Raw genomic sequence first — 25493 nt, forward strand, 5'->3', positions numbered from 1 at the left:
TAAATTAAATTAAATTAAAAAAAAGAAGACATGGGAAAATGGATGGATGAATTCAGAGACTGAATTCATTAGTCTATTAGTAAAACACATTAAAAATTATTTGTCACAGGTTTTTACTAAACAGTAGTTTAGTAATCATGAGCCTCTTCTAAATGAGGTTAATTTTCTTAATAGGAAAAAAATAGCCCATTTAAGAACAACAGTAGTGTGAGTTCAAGGGAGAGGGTGGGAAGAAATAGAACTTATTGAAGAAAGAATTCCATGGTAATATTAAATAGCAAGATTTTAAACCTTCCAATAACCAGATGCCAGTAGATCATGCCTATAATCTTAGCTACTCAACAGGCTGATCACAGTTGAAAGCCAGCTTGGGTAGGATAGTACATGAGACTCTTACCTCCAATAAACTACTGAGAAAGCCACAAGTGAAGCTGTTGCTCAAGTGGAAGAATGCTAACTTTGAAGAAAAAGAGACAGCCCCCTCTCTCTCTCTCTCTCGCTCTCACTCTCTCTCTCTTTCTGTCTTGCTCTCTCTCTCACACACACACATACACACACAAGTTTCTGATGAAGGCTGCACATATATCTCAGTGGTAGAACACTTGCTTAGCATGCACAAGGTTCTGATCCCCTGCATCACAAAAATAAATAAATAAGTAAATAAAATTGTATAGTATATAGACAATTTATGAGTTGATTACTTTGTTTATTTTTGAAATATAAATATTTTGAATGAATCCTGAGTAATGTTGTTGTAGTTTATCAGTAGGCGACTTTTTAAAAATTATAGATATTAGAATTTATAGCACACATATTAATACTTTTATTTCTGAAAGATGAGTATATTTTAAATTAGTAAATTTTACAATATTTTTAATAATATAAGAAAGCATAAATATAAGTTATATATAAATACATACAGAAACATCAAAGCAATACGATGGCTGATAACTCTAATATTTGAAGTACTGAAGCATGGTATACATGATTTAAACACTATCATATAGCCTTAAATTATTTTTCCTTGGGTTGGGAAGGTGGCTCAGTGATAGAGCACTTGCCTTGCATACATGAGGCCCTGGGTTTGATTCCTCAGCACCACATAAGCAAAAAGAAAAAAAGCCGGAAGTGGCGCTGTGGCTCAAGTGGTAGAGTGCTAGCCTTGAGCTGAAGAGCTGAGGGTCAGCGCCCAGGCCCAGAGTTCAGGCCCCACGACCGGACCCAAAAAACATAAATTATTTTTCCTTGACTATATATCATTGAGATAAAATATAGTTTGGTAATGCCTAAATTCAAGCTGCACTTAATGAACCCTGCATGTTTTATAACTAAAGCTTTTAAATAGTCATTTTCATATACATTATTTTCACTGACACATATTGAGTAACTGTAGTAATGACAGAACAGGTGTCTTTTTAATCTCTGAATAGGCTCTTCTCACTCATATGAAACCGAATAAAGATACATGTAAGATAGTTAAAACTGGACATGACACAATGTCCTGAAACAGCAAATTAAAATACAAAGGAAAAATAACCAAAATACATTCTCTGTTTTTAGATCCACAAGGCCATCATTTAGAAAGGCTTGACTGGAGGAGCATCAGCAGCAATGTGGAGGGGAAAGGGGAGTGAGGGTAGGTAGGAAAGAAGTCTATATACACATTTATGCATGTGTGCATAAATAAATGATAGATAGTAGCTGCATAGATAAGTACATAAACAGATAAGGATAGCATCATGAAAACTACTAAAGACTTTGAAAAAGAGGGGAGCAAAAGAAGATTGTCAATATAAGGGGGTGAAGTTGTTCAAAGTATACTATATGCATCTATAGAATTTAGTAATTTTTTATGCCATGAATATTGGATATAGAGGAAAAAAGCCAAAAAATATTTCCTCTACCAAAATCTTCTAAAATGTTTCTGTAGTATATATTCACACCAAAAACAATGTCATTTCACTAAAACGTGAATTTGAATCTTTTCTGTAACTGTTGAATGATTTTTATAGAAATAAAACAATTTCCTTAGGAAAAATAATGCCAGTTGGAAGATCTTCATTTTGAGAAAAAGAAAAAAGGCATTTTCCTCTAAAAGTAATGAAGTCCAATTCCTAGCTATAAACACATATGGCCTTATACATGTGAGTACTAATTATTGTGTTCCTAGAAACTAGTTCTCACTGGATTAGTCTGAGATAGCAACTGGAAACTGTGGTTGAAATGTTAGATTCATGAGAAAGCATTAGTGAGCAGAATTGAACTTGCCAAACCATTCCTATGACCACTAATTGAATTTGTCTCAAGGGACTAAAGATAGCGCTTGCATGAGTAACGTATTGTTGTCTATCCTCTTCTTCTAAGCACATCTTCGCAATTGTTTGAGTTTATATTTAAACTGAACATCATTTAATGGTGGTAAAATGCCTAAGCCTGCACGGGACTGGTCCAAAAGGGGACATTTGTAATGGCTCTCCACAAGCTCCAATTCAAAATATGAAAGCATCAGAATCAAAAATTGCTTGATTTCTTGGACAGCAAACAATCTTCCAGGACATATCATTGCTCCAGATCCAAAGGGCATGTAGTAATACTTTAACTTGACTCCATTGCTGTAGAAGGTGGTCTTTGGCTTCCTGTTTTCATCAAGATATCGATCGTATTTGAAAGTCTGCAGTGAAGAAAAGAAAAGAAAGGAAGAAAGCCTTAAAGCTATCTGAAAGTTCTCTCTCTTTTTTTGTCCTGGTAATTTTCTTTTTAAAATTTACTTTATTGTAATTATAAAGGTGATATACTGAGAGATTACAGTTACATAAGTCAGATAATGAGTACATTTCCTTTTGTACAGTATCATCCCTTCCTTCATTCCCTCCCAGTAATTTTCTTTTCCTTCCTTCCTTCCTTCCTTCCTTCCTTTCTTTCTTTTCTTTCTTTCTTTCTTTCTTTCTTTCTTTCTTTCTTTCTTTCTTTCTTTCTTTCTTTCTCTTTCTTTCTCTTTCTTTCTTTCTTTCTTTCTTTCTTTCTTTCTTTCTTTCTTTCTTTCTTTCTTTCTTTCTTTCTTTCTTTCTTTCTTTCTTTCTTTCTTTTTCTTTTGTTTTTTCTTGCCAGTTCTGGGGCTTGAACTCAGGCCTGTGGCTTTGTCCCTGAGCTTTTCTGTGCTCAAGGCCAGCACTTTACCACTTGAGCCTCAGCACCACTTCCGGCTTTTTCTGAGTAATTTATTGGAAATAAGTGTCTCATGGAAGCCAGCCACTGGTGGCTCACGCCTGTAATCCTAGCTACTCAGGAGGCTGAAAGCTGAGGATGATGGTTCAAAGCCAGCCCGGACAGGAAAGTCTGTGAGACTCTTATCTCCAATAAACCACCACAAAACTGGAAGTGATGCTGTGGCTTAAGTGGTAGAGAGCTAGCCTTGAGCTGAAGAGCACAGGGACAGAGCCCAAGCCCAGAGTTCAAGCCCTACGACCGACAAAAAAATGTCTCATGGACTTTCCTGCCTGGGCTGACTTCAAACTGTGATCCTCAGACCTCAGCCTCCTGAATACCTAGGATTACAGAACTGAGCCACTGGTGCCTGGCTTAGTATTTTCCTTTTTAATCCACTGCATTAATCACATCCCAAATAACCTACACTGGACCACAAGATAAAGGAACAAGAACATAATAAGAACTGATGGACTGAGAAAAGTTTATGGCACCTCCTTAGCTTGCCTAGCAACAAGTTCCTCCATCAGGCAGAACTATCGGGAAGGATTTGAATCAGAAACTAGAAGAATCAATACATGGACCTCTAATTCAATGGATTTAGAGTAGATGTTTTTAAAGAAAAAGAAAGCCATCTTCATTATCATGATTGCTAATACAATCTATCAGAGACTATGGAATGATAGATATCAGGGATAAAAATGTCAGTATCTAACTTTACCTAAAGTGCATAAATATTTGATATCATTAAAGGGGACATTCCCCATGGGTACAATGATTGAATTTGTCCTGCAATTGTAAATGCCCTTCCATCTTTGAGCTATATAGGCATCTCCTGAACACTGAATTTTGAGAGCAGTCACTTACCAGAGGATCTGGGTAGATTTCTGGATCTAAATGCATTAACTGTGGATAAAGAGCTATGATGTCATCTTTTCGAATGTTGTAGGATCCATCTTCAAGGTGCAGAGTGAAGTCCTCCTTAGCTGTCCGGATGTTTAGAGAGGCACTGGAAAGCCGCAGAGCCTCCTTGATGATACTATCTAAATATTTGTAAGGAAAAGAGAAAAAAGGGGGAGGGGGAAAGGAGGAAAAATAAGAGAAAGAATAATTGAAGTATTTGCTGGTCACATAATACAGACTCTAAAATATTTCTGTCAATCTACAATATGAAGATGAACAAAAAATGAGAAGTTGATCAGAGAAAAACTTGACTAACTTTTTGGGAGAGGAGATTTAGATCAAGTGTTTAGAGCACCAGCCTTGATCAAAACAAACAAAAAAACAAACAAAAAAACAAATGAAAGTTCAAGGAAGCTTCAGTTCTAGCACACATAAAAATATACTGTCAATACTGATGTAACATAAATGTGTCTTAGATGTTAACAATATACTATTGTTTAAAAACAGAACCGAAAACTTCCCCTTTTCTATTACTGTTATGCTGTTATCAGTGATTTCAATTTTAATATGCTATCAGAGTTAATATCTTAAATGATATCTTAAAAATACCACCTGAATTAATATCATTAATGCTAGATTGTGATAGTCTTCTTGTTCATCAGTGGGAACTAGATATCCATTATTTTATAAAAATAAATTGCATTTCAATATGATGACACTAAACAGCTAATTTGAAAATTTAGTGACTGGTTTTTATGTGAGTTATTCAAGTTTTATGTGAATTATTCAAGAAATTAAATAAATGGATAATACTTTTATATAGAAATGTGTTTCTCTTGAATGGCAACTCTTTTGTACAAGCACTTAAAGATAATAATAACAATGATAATAATAAATATGTGTTTTACATGTCTTCCATTCATTTGTTTACACACACTATTTGATGAGGTATTTAATGCTTCACAGCCAAGTAAAGGGATGAAGGAACAAAATGAGCTATCTTGTGAACAACTGTATACAGAGCTCTTATGAGAAGAGCTGGCCTTCCAGCCTCTATCTTCAGTCGACTTTTTGAATATCACACTTTAACTATAAGATTAGTGGTAACAAGCAGAGAAAGTACAGGGTTATGGTTGAGATCTTAGACTAGCAAAAGTCGCAAATTATTGATGACACTAGTTCTGCCATTCAGTCCCTGAGTTTTCTGCCTAGGTGTCCATTTCTTTGTTTTGATACATAAACATAGAAATAGCCACTAGGTATAGGATTATTGTTAGATTAAGAAAGCAAGATCATATGAGGTACATTGCATAATGTCTAGACCTCAGGATGGGCATAAAATATGCTGACTGTCATTATTACTAGCATGCCACTGTGAATGGAAGAAAACATAGAAGCATACCTAGTACTGGCAAGTCATTCAGTTGCGTTTGATTTAAGGAAATCAGGTTGCCTTCAAAGCTGAGTGTTTGACCAGCATTCATCAATGCTTCATTCACTTCTTCTGAGGCTGCCTTCATGGCTTCAGGATTCCTATTAAAAGTTAAAAAAGAAGTATAGAAAATAATGTGTCTATATTCAGTGATCTGCAAGCACATAAGCATTCCCTCTTCTTTTAATGAAGGAGTTAAGGTGAGAAAGAGACATGTCTACTTCTAGTCTATTCATAATGGTGTCTCTGTCCTTGACTATTGGCTAGAAAGGGAATTAGAGGGGCAACATTGACCAGACATCAATAAATAAATGATTCTGGTAAGGAATGGAAAATCAAATGAGTCATAAACATAGCATTTTGGAAGGAACACTGCATCTGAGTTAGCCATACAGAAGACTAGCTGAATTCCAGATGGAAATTTAAAGTTACTGTTAAAAGTTCATGCCACAATTTCATGTGTAGTAACTTTTCTGTTTGTATTTTTGAACTGTGAAGTGAAGAGTGCTTCATCTAAATGACTGGATATTATGCTTAGGAATCTGTACCATCTAATTAAAGTGAATTGAGTCCTTGAAATATTTGACTGATAAATATTTTGTGACTATCAGAAACTATGGCTAAAGTTACCTGTATGGTTTTAAATTGATGTTACAACCTTACTATATATAATATGAATTTATTCCAATCCAATCAACAGTAAGCTGTCAATTACTACAGGAGGAAGAAAACAAGGTATGAATGCACATAAATGTGTGACCACTTCATTAATGGTAATCCTTAAGTCAGTTATCATTTATGTATATTTTTGTGAATATGAAGACTGTAGTTATGAACTTAAACTGGCTTTAAGAGGAACATTGTGGACTTAAGAGCAAGGGCACTGGGCCAGGTGACCTGAATTCACCCACTATCAGCTCATTTAAGTTCTGTGGTTTCAGGGACACCCTTTCTGTCTGGCTGCCAAAGTTTTCTAAAACTCTGCTTACTTTTTTCTGAGGGTTCAATGAATTGATACAGAGAAACCACAGGCCTGGTGTTATATTGATAGCATGAGAGTACACTACCAATCTTTCTGCTTTTTTGAAAAAGTTTAAATAGTTAAATTTGTGCTGTCTTCCTGAATAAGGGAACAAATAGAAGCTGGTAGTCACCTAATCATATGAAACAAACTCCAGAAAGTCGCGGGAATGGTGTTTGCCTGTGAGGCCCAGAGGACAGCGAGATGTGTCTTGGCCTTCTCCATGTCATCGAAGGTGGTCAGCGTATCATTGAGAAACATGCGCAGGCGGATCAGTTCCGACACATGGTCCCTGGTGCGGAGGGTCTCGTGCTTCAAGTCCTCCGCCAGCTTTTCTCGGGCTTGGTGTGCTGTCTTGAACACATGAATGGGGAGGCCTGCCACCAAGGCCGGAAAGACTCTATCAAATTCCTTGAAGTTGTCAAGATCGTTTAGGATCTGGGCTCGTTGTGCTTCTGTCTTTGTAAGATCTCTGCCAAAGAGAGTTAAGTATCCAGCTTCAAACATCACTCGATAGCAGAAGGCGTACATCCCTTCTGATACCCAGGCAGCACTCCTGGATTTAGGAAAGTTGGGAGGTCTCAGGACGAGTTGGAGGTTTTCCATCATGGCTTCTGAGAGACAATTCAAGGCATCACCCTGCAGGGTTTTGATGAAAGTGTCATTGATGTTCTCAGTGGTATTTCCATCATTTGGGTCAATGCTGCTATGTCCAAATGCCTGAGAGCAAAGAAAAAGCAAGACAAACAATTGAATCCGACCTAGTTATAGTAAGCAACTTAAAAGTAAGGTAGATCTTTTCAAACTTCTCCACTTGGCCTTCCCACAGATCACATTTTAGGAATTTAAAAGAGATCCCCAAAATCATATCCTTCCTATAAGTCCAAGTTTAAATCTCAGCTCTTCATTAAAACTCTAGTCATATCTTTCTTATTAATTATTCTACTTCATGAATTTGATACTAACCAATAGTGTCTTTAATCAGTTCTCTGTGTGTGTGTGCGTGTGTGTGTGTGTGTGTGTGTGTGTGTGTGTGTGTGTGTGTGTGTGTGTGTGTATGTGCATGTTCACGCTCCTTTGTTGGTACTGGAGCTTGAAGTCAGGGCCTCATGCTTACACTTGGCTTTATTCCCACAAGTCTGGTTGGTGTTCTACTACTTGAACCACAGATCCATGTCTGTCTTTTTGCTGGTAGTTTGAGATAAAGGCCTCATGGACTTTTCTGACCAGAATGTTTTGAACCATGATCCTCAGATCTCAACCTTCCAAGTAGCTAGGTTTATAGCCTTCTGAGCCACTGGCATCCAGTTCCTACTTTGGATTTTTATTATATTTGTACTTAAGGTGCCTGATTTTATTTATTACTTATCCAAAGATCTCAATAATAGATTAGCTCTCTTCAACATCCCTACTCTATTGTCTAAGAATATCCAAATTACTAAACAGATAGATATAAGACAAAAAGAATTCTGTATAAATGTAAAATCCAATACCTTTGCAGAAGTAGTGTAGTGAAATTTTTTCCAATCAAAATATTTCCCATGGCACAACACCTTATGGTATGATAAGGAATTTGTGATGAAGTGAACATATTTTCCCATTAATTTACAGGTAAAAACATGTCCATGTTTCCTTTGATTTGCTCTGAGAAACTCAAGAGGATTGGCCCCAAATTTCAGAGCACAGCCAAGATAAGGGATCAACCCATTTTCCAGCGGTGGTTCACCTGTCTTCCTATAAGAGACAAATGTACGATAGATATATGAAATTACATATTTATATTTTTGTAAATTTTCACCATAATCTCAAATTTCATTCTGCTATATTTTATGAGTACCATGTGTGTGTGTATGTGTGGGGGGGGTGTAAAATTGGGGATTTAATCTGAGCTACTCCCCCAATTCCATTTTTTTGTTTCATTTTGTCTTTGAGGCAGTCTCACTAACTGCCTGGGCTGGCCTTGAACTCTGAATCCCATTGCCTGTACCTCCCAAGTAGCTGTGATTACAGTAGCATATTGCCATGCTAAGCATAAACACTCATTTTGTTGATAAAAAATCTGTTCTTTAAAAAAATAACAGATTCTATTAACTTAATAACATAATATTATTTTGCTGAAAATGATTACTAAATCCATCCATACACTTGTTCATGCTTATCAATTCATCCATCTGTCTAGTCACACATGCAATAAATAACTACTTGATGGTCTACTAAGTGCTAAATGCTGTTCCCAGTGATGTGGGTAAAAGGATCAACAAAGCCAGCAACATCCCTCCTCCCAAGATATGGAGGAACAAACTACTTTCTAGTATTTACAATCGTTTTTAAGAATGATTTGCCAGGGGTTGGGAAGGTGGCTCAGTGGTAGAGTGCTTGCCTTGCATGCATGAGGCCATGGGTTCGATTCATCAACACCACATAAACAAAAAAAGAAAAAAAGCCGGAAGTGGCACTGTGGCTCAAGTGGTAGAGCATTATCCTTAAGCTGAAGAGCTGAGGGACAGCGCCCAGACCCAGAGTTCAGGCTCCACGACCGGAACCTCCCCCCCCAAAAAAAGGAATGATTTGCCTACTATCAGAACTGTTTCATGTGTGTCTTTTCTTTGCAGAGAGAAAAACAAATAGCACAAAGGACTGCACAGTGAAGTTTTCAAAATCTTCATAGTTTAAAGGTATTAGTGTTCGGGGCCAGGGATATACCTCAGTGATATTGCTCTTATCTAGTATTTGTAAGATCTTGAATTTGATTCCAGCACCAAAAACAAAACAGTACAAAAAGATATATTTAGCATTTAAAATTTGGATCTAAAAACATGAAAGACTAAAATACTATTCTGTGTAAATAGCCAAGACCAGAATTATTGTATATAATAATAAAGGCAAAGAAGCAATGAACTAAAAGATAATTTCAATGAAAATGAACTAATGAACAATGAACTAAAAGATAATTTCAATGAAAATGAACAATGAACTAAGAGATAATTTCAAGGGAAAGTAAAACATTCCTTACCTTCTCCTTATTCCAAAAATAATCCATAAGCAACAGCACACTGTTATAACAATCCCCCAGATCAAAGTTATGGTCATCATTTTTCAATCTGGTGCAGAACTCCTGAAGAGGAGAATCTAAGATTAGAAAAGCAAAGATGTCCCTGGAGAAACTCAAGGCCAGGCTTTATATATACTTAGGACCCTGATCCAATAACTTGAACTTAGTGACCAAAGCAAACACTAACCATTTGTCATCATACTAGAAAAAAGAAAAAGTGGTATCAACTGGCCTTGAACTAAGTCCATAGTATCAGAAGAGCTTCCAAAACAATCAGAGACCTGCAATACTTGATAACTTGGAATTCTCTCTATCATGTGTTGACTTAACATTCAGACTAGGGGACAACAGCTAATATTACTAGTTTAGAATGTCTATAAAAAGAACAAATAAACCTGTTAGTGATGAATATGTGTTATAAAGAGGTAAAATATAATTTAAAGACAAACAATCATAAGTTATTCATCCAGGTAGTGATTTGATTTTGCCTTTTGAAAAAGGAACTTTAAATTCAAAGGAAATAAGAACTGTGTTAAAAGAGAAGGAGTAAGACATTCTCTTGCTTAATTTTTCAGGGTTTTTAAAAATCTTGTGTATTTTACATAGGTCCTAATATGTTACTTAAGTAACATCATAAAGCAAGAAACAATTCCACTTAAGTGCATCTTCTAGCTTATCTCAGATATCCAAATTATATCAGACATTATTTATAATTAAAGATTTATTAACTAATTGTTTAAGATTGGGTTTTGTTCTTTGTTGGGGGAGGGGAGTTTGAGGTCTTGGAGTTTGAACTCTGGACCCGTGCTTGCTAGGTAGATGCTCTACCACTTCAGACACAACCCCAGACCCCCTACAACCCCTCTTTTGCTTTTGTGTGTATGTGTTTATTTGTTTTAGTTGTTTTTCAAATAAGATCTGGGGATTTTGCCAGGGCCATCCACAGACAGCAGTCTTCCTGCCTTTGCTTCCCTGGTGGCTAGGAGTATAGGCATGAGCCACTGTGCCCAGCTGAAAGCAATGCACTTCACCTCAAATAATTCAATGCTACCTGAAACATAGCATACTTTATTTCAGACAATTTAATGCTAACTGGATATCAGTTTATAATTTACACATGCTATTCCCACTCAGAGGCAATCATTGATGTATATTCTTCAAATTTTACTTAGCACTTTTTGAAGAACTGAGGATTGAGCCCAAGCCCTTACTGATTCTAGACAAGCATTCTCTCACTGAGCTATACCCTAGCTCTCTATTGAACATAAATACTAACTAAGCATTTATTATGTTCCAAAAACTTGTCTCAGTATTCTAGTTACAAGTATTAGCAAGATAGGCAGGTCCTCTACTCTCATAGAGACTTTATTCTATGGGTGAGACAGATAATAAAATATGCTAAGAATAGAGTAAAAGCAAAAAGTAAAACTCCTGTTTATACATATGATGATCAGAGAAAGCCTTTCTCAGGAGATGACATTTAGCATCTGAAGTTTTAAAATCTATTGCAATTCTGTTAAAACATATCAAGCGTGATATTTTCTTTTCCTCTTTTTTTAAGATTAACATTATTTTTTATTGTAAAGGTGATGTACAGAGGGGTTACAGTTACATAAGCAGAATATTAATCAATACAGATAACCCTGATGCTAGTTCTTACTGGAATGTGAACTTAAGAATTAGAGAGTTAAGCCAGGCACTGGTAGCTCACGCCTATAATCCTAGCTACTCAGGAAGCTGAGATCTGAGGATCACGGTTCAAAGCCAGCTTGAGCAGGAAAGCCTGTGAGACTCGTATCCTCAATAAACCACTCAGAAAACTGGACATGGCACTGTGGCTCAACTGGTAGAGTGCTTGCCTTGAGCTGAAGAGCTGAGGGACAAGTACCCAGGCCCAGAGTTCAAGACTCACAACCAACAACAACAACAAAAAAAGAATTAGAGTTAGCATCTAATTATCTAAGAGTGGAAGTTTTAAGAATAGTACTATTTCAAAATGATTTTGTTAAGAAGTGGATAAAGTATTCACTAGCAATAAAAGCCCTATATATACCAAACTGGAATTCATTTTATGGACTTGCTTCATGCCATGGCCTTTATTAATGGAAAAAATTGTGATTACAATACATATCCAAGCTAAAAACTACTTAGAGTGAATATCTTATTTAGCTCCTATGCTAAATAATATGTAATAACTAAAACCTTGTAGTGTACCTGTTAAAGGAATTAAAACATCTCCTAACTTGACTTATCCAGGTTTTGATGAGCATGAAATAAATGCAAAATAAATTCAATGACAATTAAGAAAATTGAGATCACCCATTCCAAGGAGAGGGACTAGAAAATACCAAGATCCTGAGTTAAGGATGAGCTTGATTTGTCTACCAAACAGAAAGAAGGTACAATAGACTAGGGAAAATTGATTGAGTAGAAAGTTGGTTAGGTTAACAGACAAAAGAAAGCCAGGTGCTTGTAATTCTAGCTACTCAGGAGTCTGAAATCTGAGGCACACAATTCAAAGCCAGCCTGGGCAAGAAAGTCTATGAGATTCTTATCTCCAATAAATTACCAAAAAAGCTGGAAGTGGAGCTGTGGCTCACATGGTAGAGCACCCATTTTTGAGCTAAATAACTAAGGGACAGTTCATAGGTCCTGACTTCAAACCCCAATACTGGCATACACACACACACACACACACACACACACACACACACACACACACACACACACACACACACACACAAAGACAAAGGGGCAATAATCAAAATACTATTGTAACTTGAATTCTGGGAACTCTATTAGACATTCATGTGACAACATTGCATTAAAATTGAGTAAAAGAGTCTCTAGGTAAAGAGAAAGGAGAATATCAGAGATACTAATCTCAAGTCAACACTGGGATAGTATTTAAAGCCAGAAGGCCCTATAAGATTATTTTAGAAGAACATAAAGGCAAAGCAATAAGTGCAATTCAACACCAGGCCACAGGACATTGCATTCATAGAGGTCTGTCAGAGAGGGAAAATAAAGGATGAAAAATAAACTGAAGAAAATCCAGAGCACATGACATCACAGAAAAGCAAGAATGGAATGCATAGACAAGAATGAATTTGAATAATGATGAGTGATTAACCCTATCACACACTGCTCTGAGTTCAAGAGGACAAAAAAGTGGCTATTAGGTGTAACAACACTTAGTTAGTTTATAATTCATACATATAGAGCGTTATATTCAAGACTTCAAAAAAAAGGCTTCAGGTTTGTTACATAGTATTTTTAAAAGCTGAATGCCAAACCCTTGCATTTCCCTTAAATAACTATATATCATTAGGTACATGTACTTAGAATTCTAATATATATACATATATATATATAATCACCTATAATTTATTTTACCGATTCCCTATTTATGGACATTTGAGTTATTTCTACTTTGGTCAGTTTTGGTCGGTTGTGGGGCCTGAACTCTGGGCCTGGGCACTGTCCCTCAGCTCTTCAGCTCAAACCTAGTGCTCTACCACTTGAGCCACAGCACCACTTACGGCTTTTTCTGCTTATGGGGTGTTAAGGAATCGAACCCAGGGCCTCATGCATGCAAAGCAAGCACTCTACCACTGAACCACCTTCCCAGCCCATAGTTCATAATTTTTGATCTCCTAAAATAGTATACAATTTTTTATGTGTGATGCACCAGTACTGGACTTAAACTCTGGGCCTATGCCTTAGCTTTTTTACTCAAGTTGACCCACAGCTTCATTTCTGTGTGTGTGTGTGTGTGTGAGAGAGAGAGAGAGAGAGAGAGAGAGAGAGAGAGAGAGAGAGAGAGAGAGAGAGAGAGAGAGAGAGAGAGAGAGAGAGAGAGAGAGAGAGAGAGAGTGTGTATTTAGGTTAACTGGAAATAAGAATCTCATGAACTTCCCTTCCTGGGCTGGCTTTGAACCATAATCATCAGAATCCTCAGATCTCAGCCTCCTGTGTAGCTAGGATTACTGGCATGAGACACTGGTGGCCAGCTGAGACTACAAATTCTTTATGAAATACTTTAAGATCAATCACTTTCTGTCAGGACATTGATTTCTCTCAGAATCTGATTATGGTTCGAATGCATTTTCACATTAAACACATCTAGACTTTTAAGTGTTTTAAATGTTTATCTTAAAGTAAATATTTTTGCATATCTTAAATGATGAATGAAGAACTCAAACCTTTATATGGGCAATCACGACAGAGTATCAGAGTCAGAGCAAACACCAATCTAATATCCAGAGAAGTTAACCCTCTAAAGCTATCTCTCAGACAAGTGACAACAAACTTCCTATGTATCTATAATAATGTGGAAATAAAGTTTTCAAAATGATTTTTAAAGTATATTTATAACCTCAGAAAACTTCCATATAGCGTTCTTCTTTACCCCTTTTCAGAACACTACAAACTTATCAACCAGAGCCTGGTTAGTGTTTATCTTCCAATAGCCTGGTTAGTGTTTATCTTCCAATCACTTATTCTCATCTGTTTCTTGTAATTCACTTACAATTTCTCCTCTTCCTCCTCCTCCTCCTCCTCCTCCTCCTCCTCCTCCTCCTCCTCCTCCTCCTCCTCCTCCTCCTCCTCCTCCTCCTCCTCCTCCTCCTCCTCTTCCTCCTCCTCCTCCTCCTCCTCCTCCTCCTCCTCTTCCTCCTACTCCTCCTTCATTTTATTTATTTTTGTCAGTCCTGGGGCTTGAACTCTGGGCCTGGGTGCTGTCCCTGAGCCTCTTTGTACACAAGGCCTAGTACTCTACCACTTGAGCCACAGCACCACTTCTGACTTTTTCTGAGTAGTTTATTGGAGATAAGAGTCTCATGGACTTTTTCTACCTGGGCTGGCTTTGAACTGCAATCCTCAGCCTTCTGAACAGCTAGGATTACAGCCACAAGCTACCAGTACCTGGCTTACACTTTCTTCTTTATACAACAATAATGCAGGAAACACACCCAGAGACACACAGAGAAGTAGAAGCTGGACTATAGATATTTATGCAAGTTTTCTTGCTGTACATTCTTTATACCTTTCCTTCCAAGGATGTCACTTCTTGCCATTGTCACATGTCCAGAATTAGTCTCTCTCATAGTACTAAGTGCTGCCTATAATAATCTGGAGGATAGGAATTCAGACAGCTTGTTACAGTTGTCAAAACCATGCATAGATTACAAGAAAATACCTACAACATTTCCAAAGGAGTGCCTTGCCCGGTATAGGTTTTATGCTGTCTTGATGTGTTTTTAGCATAGTGATTGGTGCTTCCCATATTGAATAAATGCTGCCTCCCAGGCCAACTCCTTATCTACTCTTCTTTTTTATTCTGTTTTAGCTGGTACTTTTGTATCTATTTTCTGTCTACCTCTTTTTCTCTCTGACATACACACACACACACACACACACACAAACACACACACACACACACACACACACACACACACACAGTGCCTACATTTGCCAGGTACTGAGTCAGCAGTGGGGAAGCGAGGACACCAGGCAAACACCATAGCTGCGACCCTTGCCCTGTGGATTTTCCATTGCAGCAGGGAAGGGTAAGTCAGTGTCCTGATGAAGAAAGAGCTTTCATAGCCAGAAGGCCTCAGTTTACCTGAGTTCCTCCATAGCCTACAATTTTGTTGTACATTCATGCACAACAGTATGGCACTCTACACCACTGTGTCAGGTGGGAAGAGAACTTGCTCTGGAAGTCAGAGAACATACCTCCCAATCCAATAATACCCTATCCATAGGAGCAAATATATACTAAACACACTTACCCTGGAGGAGTACACAGTAAAAAGAACAACCAAAGCGGTCAGCACATATCAAATAATACGACATTTGTATGCAGTTTCTTTTAAGAAACAGGCCCGGGGATGTAACTCACTGGCAAAACGCTTACTGAACATGAATGAGGCTTTGGGTTCATTTCCCCACTAGATTGAAGAAAAGAAAAAGAAAGGAAGGGAGCTAGGGATCAGGAAGACAAAAAAAGAGAAATAGAAAGGAGAAGTCAGGAAAAGGAGAAAGATAAAAATGAAAGAAAAAGGGAAAGGAAGGAGGGTGAAGAGGGGAATGGTTTGTAAGAAGAGAGAGTGAGGGAGGGAAAGAAGGGGAGAGATGAAAGAAAGGGGAGGGAGGAAGGAAGGAGAATGAGAGAAAGAGAAGGACAGAAGAGTGGAAGCAAAGAAATAAACAGAAAGTGAGAAAAAGAGGAAAGACAAGTCACTTTTTTATTGTGAAAATACCGTACAGAGGGGTTACAATTACATGAGCAAGGTAATGAGTACATTTCTTATCAAGCATTGTTACCTCCTCCTTTGTTTTATACTTTTAAATATACGATTAGCTGTGCATTTTTCTTAGATGTCTCTTATGATAAGGTAATGCTTTTTTCCTATCTTGTGCATTTCTGGACAATATCAAACATGTTACAACCACATTAAAAACCATATAGTATTGTAAAATCGTACAAGGACTTTTGTTTTGTTTTGTTTTGAGCAAATTTTATTCTTTTTAGCACAAATATGTTTGTGCTAGAAATTTGGCCTAACATCACTTACCAAGGTAAATGTGCATACTGCCCTCTAGTGTACAGCTACATGCACTGATCCCTTCCCTGTAGTTTCGTGCTGATGGAGGATATATTCCAAGGCCCCAAGTAAAAAAAGCCATGATTAATCCATACCCAACATATACTATGGGTTTTTTCCTGTACATACATACTTATGGTAAAATTTAATTTATATATTAGGTGTTTAAGGGACTTTAAATAGCTAATAATAAGCTAGAACACTATAATATAAAAAAGGTTGTATAAATGTCGTCTTTCTCTTTCCCTTTCACTCAAAATGTCTTAATTGCACTTTATCCATCTTTGTGGTAAACATGAAATACTACAATGCCTAGATGGAATGTGGTTTTAGACTTGCTTTGGATGGTATCCTCTCTCTTTAATCAACTTCTTCATCTCTGCCCAGCATATGAAAGCAGCTCCTTTATTGGAAGAAACAGTCTCTGAGGTGATTTTTGTATTTTTCAGCCCATACCTATCTTTGAATCTGTAGGAATATCTCTGATTTGCAGTAACTGATCTGGGGTCACCCATGTCGAGGAATCCATAGCTAAGTCTTCACCCAGCCTGAGTGCTTTCTGATGACATCAACTGGAACATGCTACCATCCATCTTAACTACATACTTATTATTCACTGAAGCACACTTATGAAGTTTAAAAGTACAACTGCAAAATTGACACTGATTTATTTTTATTTTTCACAATTTTATGGATAAAAGATTCATTCTCACCATAGATCTTAGACACTATGACATGTAATTTTTTTTCTTTTCCTATTAATTGTTTAACCCTTTTATCTAAAGGAAACATTTTATGGCTTTTCTTTGACATATCCAAATAACCAGTATCACTATTGTGTTTGAGAACTATTAAGTAAAAAATAAGTGTCATAAAAACAGAAGCACCTCCAGGCGCCGGTGGCTCAGGACTGTAATCCTAGGTCCTCAGGAGGCTGAGATCTGAGGATCACGGTTCAAAGCCAGCCCGGGCAGGAAAGTCCATGAGACTCTTATCTCCAATAAACCACCAGAAAACCAGAAGTGCCACTATGGCTCAAATGGTAGAGTGCTTGCCTTGAGCTGAAGAGCACAGGGACAGCGTCCAAGCCCAGAGTTCAAGCCCATGACCAAAAACAAAAACAAACAAACAAACAAAAAACCAGAAGCCTGTAGTATCTAGATAGTCAATCAGATAGTTGAGATGCTGGCTGAGTGACTAATTGGTGGCTTGTATACACAGTATGGCTATGCCAGACAAATGGACAATTCCCATCCCACAGGAGATGACAAGAATGGAGAAAGGTTGTCATGTGCAATTCAAAATGACACATAGTTTATAAATAATGGATTATTTGGGGGATTTTCCATTTAATAATTTTGAACCATAGTTAACTTCAGATAACTGAAGGGACACTATAAATATGAGGAAGCCATAGTAAAGTCGGTAGCCAGTAGTAGAGCTGGGAGACTGTGTTAAGGCTTGTAAATTACCATAGTAGCTGTACAATTTTGCATTCTTTAACCAGGGAGTGAATGTTCATGTAACTGATGGTACAGATCTGGGTCCTCACCATCTGTGTTTGACATTGCCAACTGGCATTGGTTTTTTTCCTTTTTTTTCCTTTGTTTTTGCCAGTCCTGGGACTTGAACTCAGGTCCTAGGCACTGTCCCTAAGCTTCTTTTGCTTAAGGCTAGCACTCTATCACTCTAGCCACAGTGCCACTTCTGGCTTTTTCTGTTTATGTGGTACTGAGGAACTGAACCCAGGGCTTCATGCATACTAGGCAAGCACTCTACCACTAAGCCATATTCTCAGCCCCAGAATTGATTTTTAATCATTCAATAATATGAAAAAGTAGAATCAACTGATGAACAGATGAAATTTTGTCCCAGACTGGCTCCCTTTGGATTAAATGTGTCCTTTGGGTTCCTGTACCTTGTTGCTAAGAAAAGTTTGTGGGGATATTGAGTATCTTTCTAATTTAGTGAGTTGAGTATTTAAGCAATTAGCTGGGAAAAGAAAGTGGCATTATTCTAATTGTCTCTCATCTGGTTAAGGATGGTAATATGGTATAAACATGAATATGTGCTTGGAAGTATTTTGAACAAGTACTTTACATTATCTCTTCTGAGAATCTAGCTTTAAAAAGTAGAAGTTTTGGGCTAGGAATGTGCCTCAGTGGTAGCTTGCTAGCCTTGTGCAAAAGAAGCTTAGGGACAGTACTAGGCCCTGAGTTCAAGCCCCAGGACTGGCAAAAAAAAAAGTAGAAGTTTAGTAAACTGACTGCCAAATATAGCCATAGTTATCTTTCATTTATTTTTCTACCCTCTTTCTACTTTGAGATAGGAAGATGTGAGTATAGAGTGTGTGTGTGTGTGTGTGTGTGTGTGTGTGTGTGTGTGTGTGTGTGTGTGTGTGTGTGTGTGTGTGTGTGTGTGTGTGTGTGTGTGTGTGATGTGTGATGTGTGATATGTATCATCCTTTCATACTAGGTCCAAGACCTAGTATTACAAACTTTTGCCTCTCCACTTCATGTTTCAAGAAAACTATAAACTAGGGCTGGGAAGGTGGCTCAGTGGTAGAGTGCTTGCCTTGCATGCCTGAGGCCCTGGGTTCGATTCCTTAGCACCACATAGCAAAAAGAAAAAAAGCTGGAGGTGGCGCTGTGGCTCAAGTGGTAGAGCGCTAGCCTTGAGCTGAAGAGCTGAGGGACAGCGCCCAGGCCCAGAGTTCAGGCTCCACTACCGGACCCAAAAAAAAAAAAAAAAGAAAACTATAAACTAGAATATAAGCTGGGCGCGGGTGACTCAGGCCTGTAATCCTCGCTACTCAGGAGGCTGAGATCTGAAGATCATGGTTCAAAGCCAGCCAGGGTAGGAAAAATCTGTGAGACTCTTTTTTATTTTATTTTATTTTATTTTATTTTTGGTTGGTCATGGGGCTTGAACTCCGGGCCTGAGCACTGTCCCTCAGCTCTTCAGTCAAGGATAGCACTCCACCACTTGAGCCATAGCACCACTTCCCGTTTTTTCTGCTTATGTGGTGCTGAGGAATAGCACCCAGGGCCTCATGCATGCAAGGCAAGTTCTCTACCACTGAGCCACCTTCCCAGCCCCAAGTCTTATCTCCAATAAACCACCAGAAAACCAGAAGTGGCTCTCTGGCTCAAGTGGTAGAGCACTAGCCTTGAGCTGAAATGCTGAGGCACAGTGCCCAGGCCCAGAGTTCAAGCCCCACGACCGATTAAAAAAAACTAGAATATAAAATTCTCTTTTATTATATGTTGCAAAAGGCAAGAGGAAACATCACCTCAAAAGGTGAATCTAAAGAAATTTCCAAACAAATTAAATTAGTAACATTTAAATTATAAGCTAAAAAATGTTGTCATGAGGTAGTAGGAAAACAAGCAGAATTTCTTGCATTTCTCCTACTTTTTTGGAGATATGGAGGTTTAAATTAGCAGACCACATAAGCCAAACCACTAGTCCTTTCTTTTGCTTTAGTTACTTTCTTGAGAGGGTCTCACCTTTTCACCTAGGACATAGATCCTCCCAATCTCTGCCTCCCAAGTAGCTGAGTTATAAACTTTCCCACATTTCTGTATATAATCTCTGTTTTTCCAAGCTGCCTTTACCCAGAAATTCAATAGACAAACAACAATTTAAAAAAAGTGTTTTCCTGTTTCACATTCTTCCCTGAGAATTATGGTTTTTTGGGTTTTTTTCTATCTTGTTCTCCCAACAGTATCCTCTAGCTCCATGAAGCCTTCAAATTCCTCCCAACATTATGTGTTCTGTGTGCCAGGAATGAAACCTGACCATTTAGGAAGAAACATTGTCTCTAAGTGAATGTAGAGTATGTTGCAGTAGTGGTATTTTAGAAGTTATAAGGGACACAGGACACCATTGTCATTTGCCACTGATTTTTTTCACTCTCTTCTGGCCTTGTGAATATCTACTTGCCCTACATGGAAGAGAGTAGATTTTTCTTACTCTCTGTCCAGACAGCTTTGTCCTTCTCTTCCTCTGATGTCTTGTCAGTCTTCATCTGGGACGCAAAGTTAGCTGATCTCTACACCCATTTTACACAAGATAAAATGCTGACTTGTCATATGTTCCCAATGTCTGATAAGGAGTCTTGTTGCCCAACTAAACAGAAGGATTTTCTCCTCTAACAGCTGTGAACAAGCTTCTCAAAAACGAGTTTAGGTGAACTTTACAACTTTGGCGAGCAGGGGATGGAGAAGGGGGGAAGGGATGGGAAGGGGAAACAAAGGAGGAGGCTACAATGCTTGATAAGCAATGTACTCATTACCTTACCCAGGTAATTGTAACCCCTCTGTATGGTATTTTCACAATAAAAAAAAAGAATTTAGGGGGTCTGGGAAGGTGGCTCAGTGGCAGAATGCTTGCCTTGCATGCATGAGGCCCTAGGTTTGATTCCTCGGCACCACATAAGCAGAAAAAAAAAATTAAGGGAACACTTTGATTATTGATTGTTTGGTTATTGTGAATAGTGATACTATAAATAAGAGTGTGTAGATATTTCTAGTGTATGCTGATTTACAGTCCTTCAGAAGCATGGCCAGGTGTGATAGAGCAGTATTATATGATAGTTCTATATTGAGTTTATTACAGCTTCCCCATACTGATTTCCATAGTGGCTGTAGTTACATCCCCAACAACTTTGCACAAAGGTTCTTTTTTCCTCCATATCCTCACCAGCATTTGTTATTTGTTTGATTAATTGATTGATATTGATTTTGACGATGACCATTTTGACTGGACTTTTGACTGGAGTGAGATGGAGTATCAATATTGTTTTAATCTAAATTTATTTTATGGCTAAGTGTGTGGAAAATTACTTCATATTTTTGTTGGCCATTTGTATTTCTTATGGAGAACAGTTTAATTTATTTGTTCATTTATTAATTGGGTGAATTTGTTCTTTCCGTGATTCATTTTTTATTGCTGAGACTTTTCATTCTTGTTTTAAATATTTAAAGTTTTACACTGCATGCATTTCACTATGTCATTTCTTTCACTGCACTTTGTTTTTGAAATTCAGCCTAGTACATAGTACATAGTTCTAATTTATTTAACCACAACTTTTCTTGTGTGTTCATTGAATGAACGCACAAAACGGATTTATCTATTCCTTGGCAATGACTATTAACTTTCTTTGCATTTTCTATGGTTATTATGAATTTCTCCCCATGCCCATATGCAACTGAAGATTATTAGGCTTACTAATAGAAGATACTCAGTTATATTTTAATTTCACATAAATAATGAATGATTTTTAAATGTGTGCCTTAAATGTTTCAAGAGTTTCATTTAGAAAACACAATTAAGAAACGCTTCATGACATGACAGCAGATAAGGTACAGTTTCCAAAAATAGCAATGCATTGGATTCATTAGTTCTCTATTATTATTTTTCTATTGAAATTTATTTTTCTTATCCTACTTTATTATATCCCATTCGATTAAAAGGTGTATTTGTCACTAAATTAATTCTACTATCTACTAGTGTAGATAGTTCTAGAGTTTAGAAAATCATGTTAGAAGGAGGTAGTTGGTGGAATTCTCACTTGAAGGTATTGCATTTTCACTTGCCCCATAACAGCCAATTTGTTCTTTGAAGTACTGATAAATAAAGGTTCCCAGGTATCCATTGCCTAATCAAACTTTTGTATCTTACAGGTGCATACATTTTAAATCTCATGAATGATAGATGCCACTCCTCCCCATACAAATATATATATATATATATATATATATATATTCCTAATTATTAATAAGGTTCAGCATTCTTTTCATATATGTGGATCATATGAATTTCTTCCTTAGTGGGCTGTCTATTCATATTCTTCCAATTTTCTACTGAGTTGCTTGCTTTTTTCTTATTGAATTTTAGCAGCTCATAGCATATATTTTGCATACAAATGCACTGAACATTATATGAATTACATATTACTTAACTTGAGACTTACTCTTTCCCTTTGTTCAGGTAAGAACTTTTGATACATATATTTTTTCAAACTTTAATATGGTCCAACTTTTAAAATATTTTTAAAATACTACTTGGCTTCCACTTGACATTTAGATATATCTATCTTATCCCAAGGTCAGAGAGTATATGTTTTTCATATTTCTTCTTCTAGCAGTTTTAGCATTTTTGAGCAGTGGCTTTTGTGTTTAATTCCTACTAGAGTCTATCTCAAATGTCTGGTAGGCAATTAACAGGCTTAAATAAGTGAGGAGAAAGTGCAAAAAAATGAGAAACAAATGGGGAGAAACAAGGGAAGAACAGAAAATTGGAATGACAAAGGGTGACTGGCATGGTTCTTTGGTTTGTGCAAAATGGAGCACTATGACTCAGGCACATTGATCAAATGCTCAGTGTCCTTAAGAGACTGTGAAGAACGTAAAAGAAAGCGCAGACAAGAAAGCATTGCAAAGTTAGATATGTAAAATGTGACTGTTATATTTTACCTAATATTTAGATGGGTTATAAAAGAAAGGCTTTCAGGTTATTTAGCCTTGAATATCTCAAGAATTTTACCAAATTTGGATGCTGGTGGCTCATGCCTGTAATCCTAGCTACTCAGGAGGCTGAGATCTGAGGATCACGGTTCAAAGCCAACCTGGGCAAGAAAGTCTGTGACCTCCTATCTCCAATAAACCAGCAGAAAACTAGAAGTGGTTCTGTGGCTCAAGTGGTAGAGCGCTTGCCTTGAGCTGAAGAGCTGAGGGACAGCACCGAGGCCCAGAGTTCAAGCCCCACAACCGACAAAAAAAAAATTGGAAAAAAATTGGAATTTATAAAATCCAATACTATTTCCAAGATTGGATTACTCTAGGAATGCTGGGAGGGATTGAAATTTAAACATTTATTAATGTATTTCAAACATTTACTGGTAAAGTTCTTTTTTTTTTTTTTGGCACCACTTCCAGTATTGGATTTTATAAAAGACCCTGAATAACAAAAGTATTTCTAGCTAAGCATTAGTGGCTCATGTCTATAATCTTCGTGACTAAGGAAGCTGAGATCTGAGGATCTCTGTTCAAAGCTAGCCTGAGCAAGAAAGTCCATGAGGCATTTATCACTAGCTAATCACCAAAAAGTTGGCACTGAAGGTTTGATTCAAGTGGTAGAGAGCCAGCCATAGGAATAGTACCTGGGGCCCTGAGTTTATGACCTAGTACTGGCACACATGCATGTGTATATACGTGAACATGTGCACAGACAGCCAAAACAAAAACAAAAACAAAATGAACACCTTTGTACAACAACTTAATAAAAATGAATACTAAAATAAATAAATAAATAAATAAAAATGAATACTACTTAATAAAAATGAATGAATATTTTAAATTATCTTAAAAAAACAAACACACAAAAAGTATTTCTGCACACCCCATCCCTGCTACCTCACTTCACCTTTTCTTATTTTTGCCTGAAGTTCTTGAAGAAAGTACAAAATATCATATGATTTTATCTCTTACCACATTAGCCTCATTTTCAAAGATATAAGGACATCTAACATAGCCACAATGGTAATATCATACTTAGTATAATTAGAGAATAATTTCTTAATATTCAATGGCAGCTCCATTGCATATTCTAATTTTAAGTGCCTTTTACAGCTCATTTAGGGATGTAGATGAGGTAGTTCTCACTTGGTTATAGTTCTTGTTTCTCTCAAGTTCATTCCCTGGCCTCTACACCTGACCCTATCTTGCGTTTCAAGCCATTGGCCTAGGTGAATTCATCTGTCTGAGGGCTCACTCTGAATTTGACTCTTACCTTCTTTGTAGGGCAGTTTCTTTTGTTTCTTTTTTTCACTGTCTTTTATCTTCAGGGTTCAGGAGAACCAACTCCGCTTCTTTCACTATGGAGTTTCCTTCCAAACTTTCCCTAAGGATTTTGTCATCTGCTGATGTCTGTGTTCAGACACAAGACTTTTATTTAGAGGTTGCAAATCATTGACTTCTAACTCTTCCACTGGTTAACTGGGTTCTTCTTTTTTGGAACCTCCCACTCAACTGTCCCAACTGCATAGGTTACATTGTTGCTTCATTTCAAAATGGCAGAGTCAAGGCTAAACATTTTTCTAAACATTTTTCAGAGGAAAGTGAGGCAGAAATAAATGCTCAAGATTACCCCATAGTTGTGGAACTTCCTCTCTTCAGGCTCAAGACTGCCCTATAGCTGTGGATAAACCTCAAATTGGCTTCTCAAAGCTGATCTCTGCCCGGGAATAACCCTAAAATACTAGACTCTTACCCAAGATTGTGCGTCATCCCTCATCCTGAGGACAGCCAGACTCAATGACAGGTCATTCGGTGGGGTAGGGATAGAGTTCTGATTTCCTCACCTCAAATTATGACAACTCTCACATGACTAATCATGATAATAAACTAATCTCACACTTTATCAAACCAAGTCCATTTTTATCTGTTTTATAGTCTAGCATTTCATGCATGAGTTCTCTTGCAAAAACAAAAAATTCAGGACTCAAACGAAACCATAGATAAAGTGTATAGGTGCTTATTAAAAAAAGAGGAGAAAAAAGCAATTCTAAGTAAATCCTCTACTAATGAGTAGAGGACTGAAGATATCACATTAGACTTCATATTACACTACAGAGCAATGATAACAGAAACAACTTTGTAGTTGCACAAAAGCAAATTCAATGACCAAGGGAGCAGTAGAGAAGACCCAAAAAAGAAAACACAGCTACAGCCAACTAGTTATTGACAAAGGAGCAAAAAATACACACTGGAAAATGGCTACCCACTGGCAGACTAAAACTGGACCTCTGTCTCACCATGTCCAAAAATCAACTCCACATGATCAAAGAGCTCAATATAAGATCCACAACTTTAAATCTATTATAGGAAAACATAACAGAAACAATGGAAGTTATAGGCACAGATAAATAGCTTCTGAATAGAACTTTTGTTGCCAAGAGGATGAAGCAAAAATTGACACATAAAACTACATGTGTTTCTGCACAGTAAAAGAAACAGTCTAGGGCTGGGAACATGGCTTAGTGGTACAGTGCTTGCCTAGCAGGCAGGAAGTCCTGGGTTCAATTCCTTAGTGCCACATAAATAGAAAAGGGCAGAAGTAGCACTGCGGATCAGCTAGTAGAGTGTGAGGCTTGAGCAAAAAGAAGCCTAAGGACAGTGCCCAGGCCCTGAGATCAAGTCCCAGTACTGGTGAAAAAAGAAAAAAAAAAAGAAGAAGCAGCATTCCACAGAACCAAGAGACAGTCTA

General features: G+C 37.4%; 1 protein-coding gene across 2 annotated transcripts; it reads right to left on the bottom strand.

Moving 5' to 3' along the window:
• Positions 1 to 743: 743 nt before the first annotated feature.
• Positions 744 to 24152, bottom strand: Cyp7a1 (cytochrome P450 family 7 subfamily A member 1). Of its 2 annotated transcripts, none has more exons than XM_069991779.1 (7): positions 24018 to 24152; positions 9574 to 9675; positions 8054 to 8294; positions 6694 to 7280; positions 5510 to 5640; positions 4072 to 4247; positions 744 to 2671 (listed from the first exon to the last, which is right to left on the bottom strand). In XM_069991779.1, the coding sequence occupies exons 2-7, from the start codon at positions 9651 to 9653 to the stop codon at positions 2360 to 2362; spliced, it is 1527 nt and encodes a 508-aa protein (XP_069847880.1). In that variant the 5' UTR covers positions 9654 to 9675; positions 24018 to 24152; the 3' UTR covers positions 744 to 2359. The 2 variants fall into 2 exon arrangements, with proteins under 2 accessions (XP_069847880.1, XP_069847881.1); XM_069991780.1 differs by having other exon boundaries at positions 9574 to 9689.
• Positions 24153 to 25493: the final 1341 nt, after the last annotated feature.

This window comes from Dipodomys merriami, unplaced genomic scaffold (assembly GCF_024711535.1).
Source record: "Dipodomys merriami isolate MVZ:Mamm:240054 unplaced genomic scaffold, mDipMer1.0.p SCAF_4, whole genome shotgun sequence".
NCBI lineage: Eukaryota > Metazoa > Chordata > Mammalia > Rodentia > Heteromyidae > Dipodomys > Dipodomys merriami.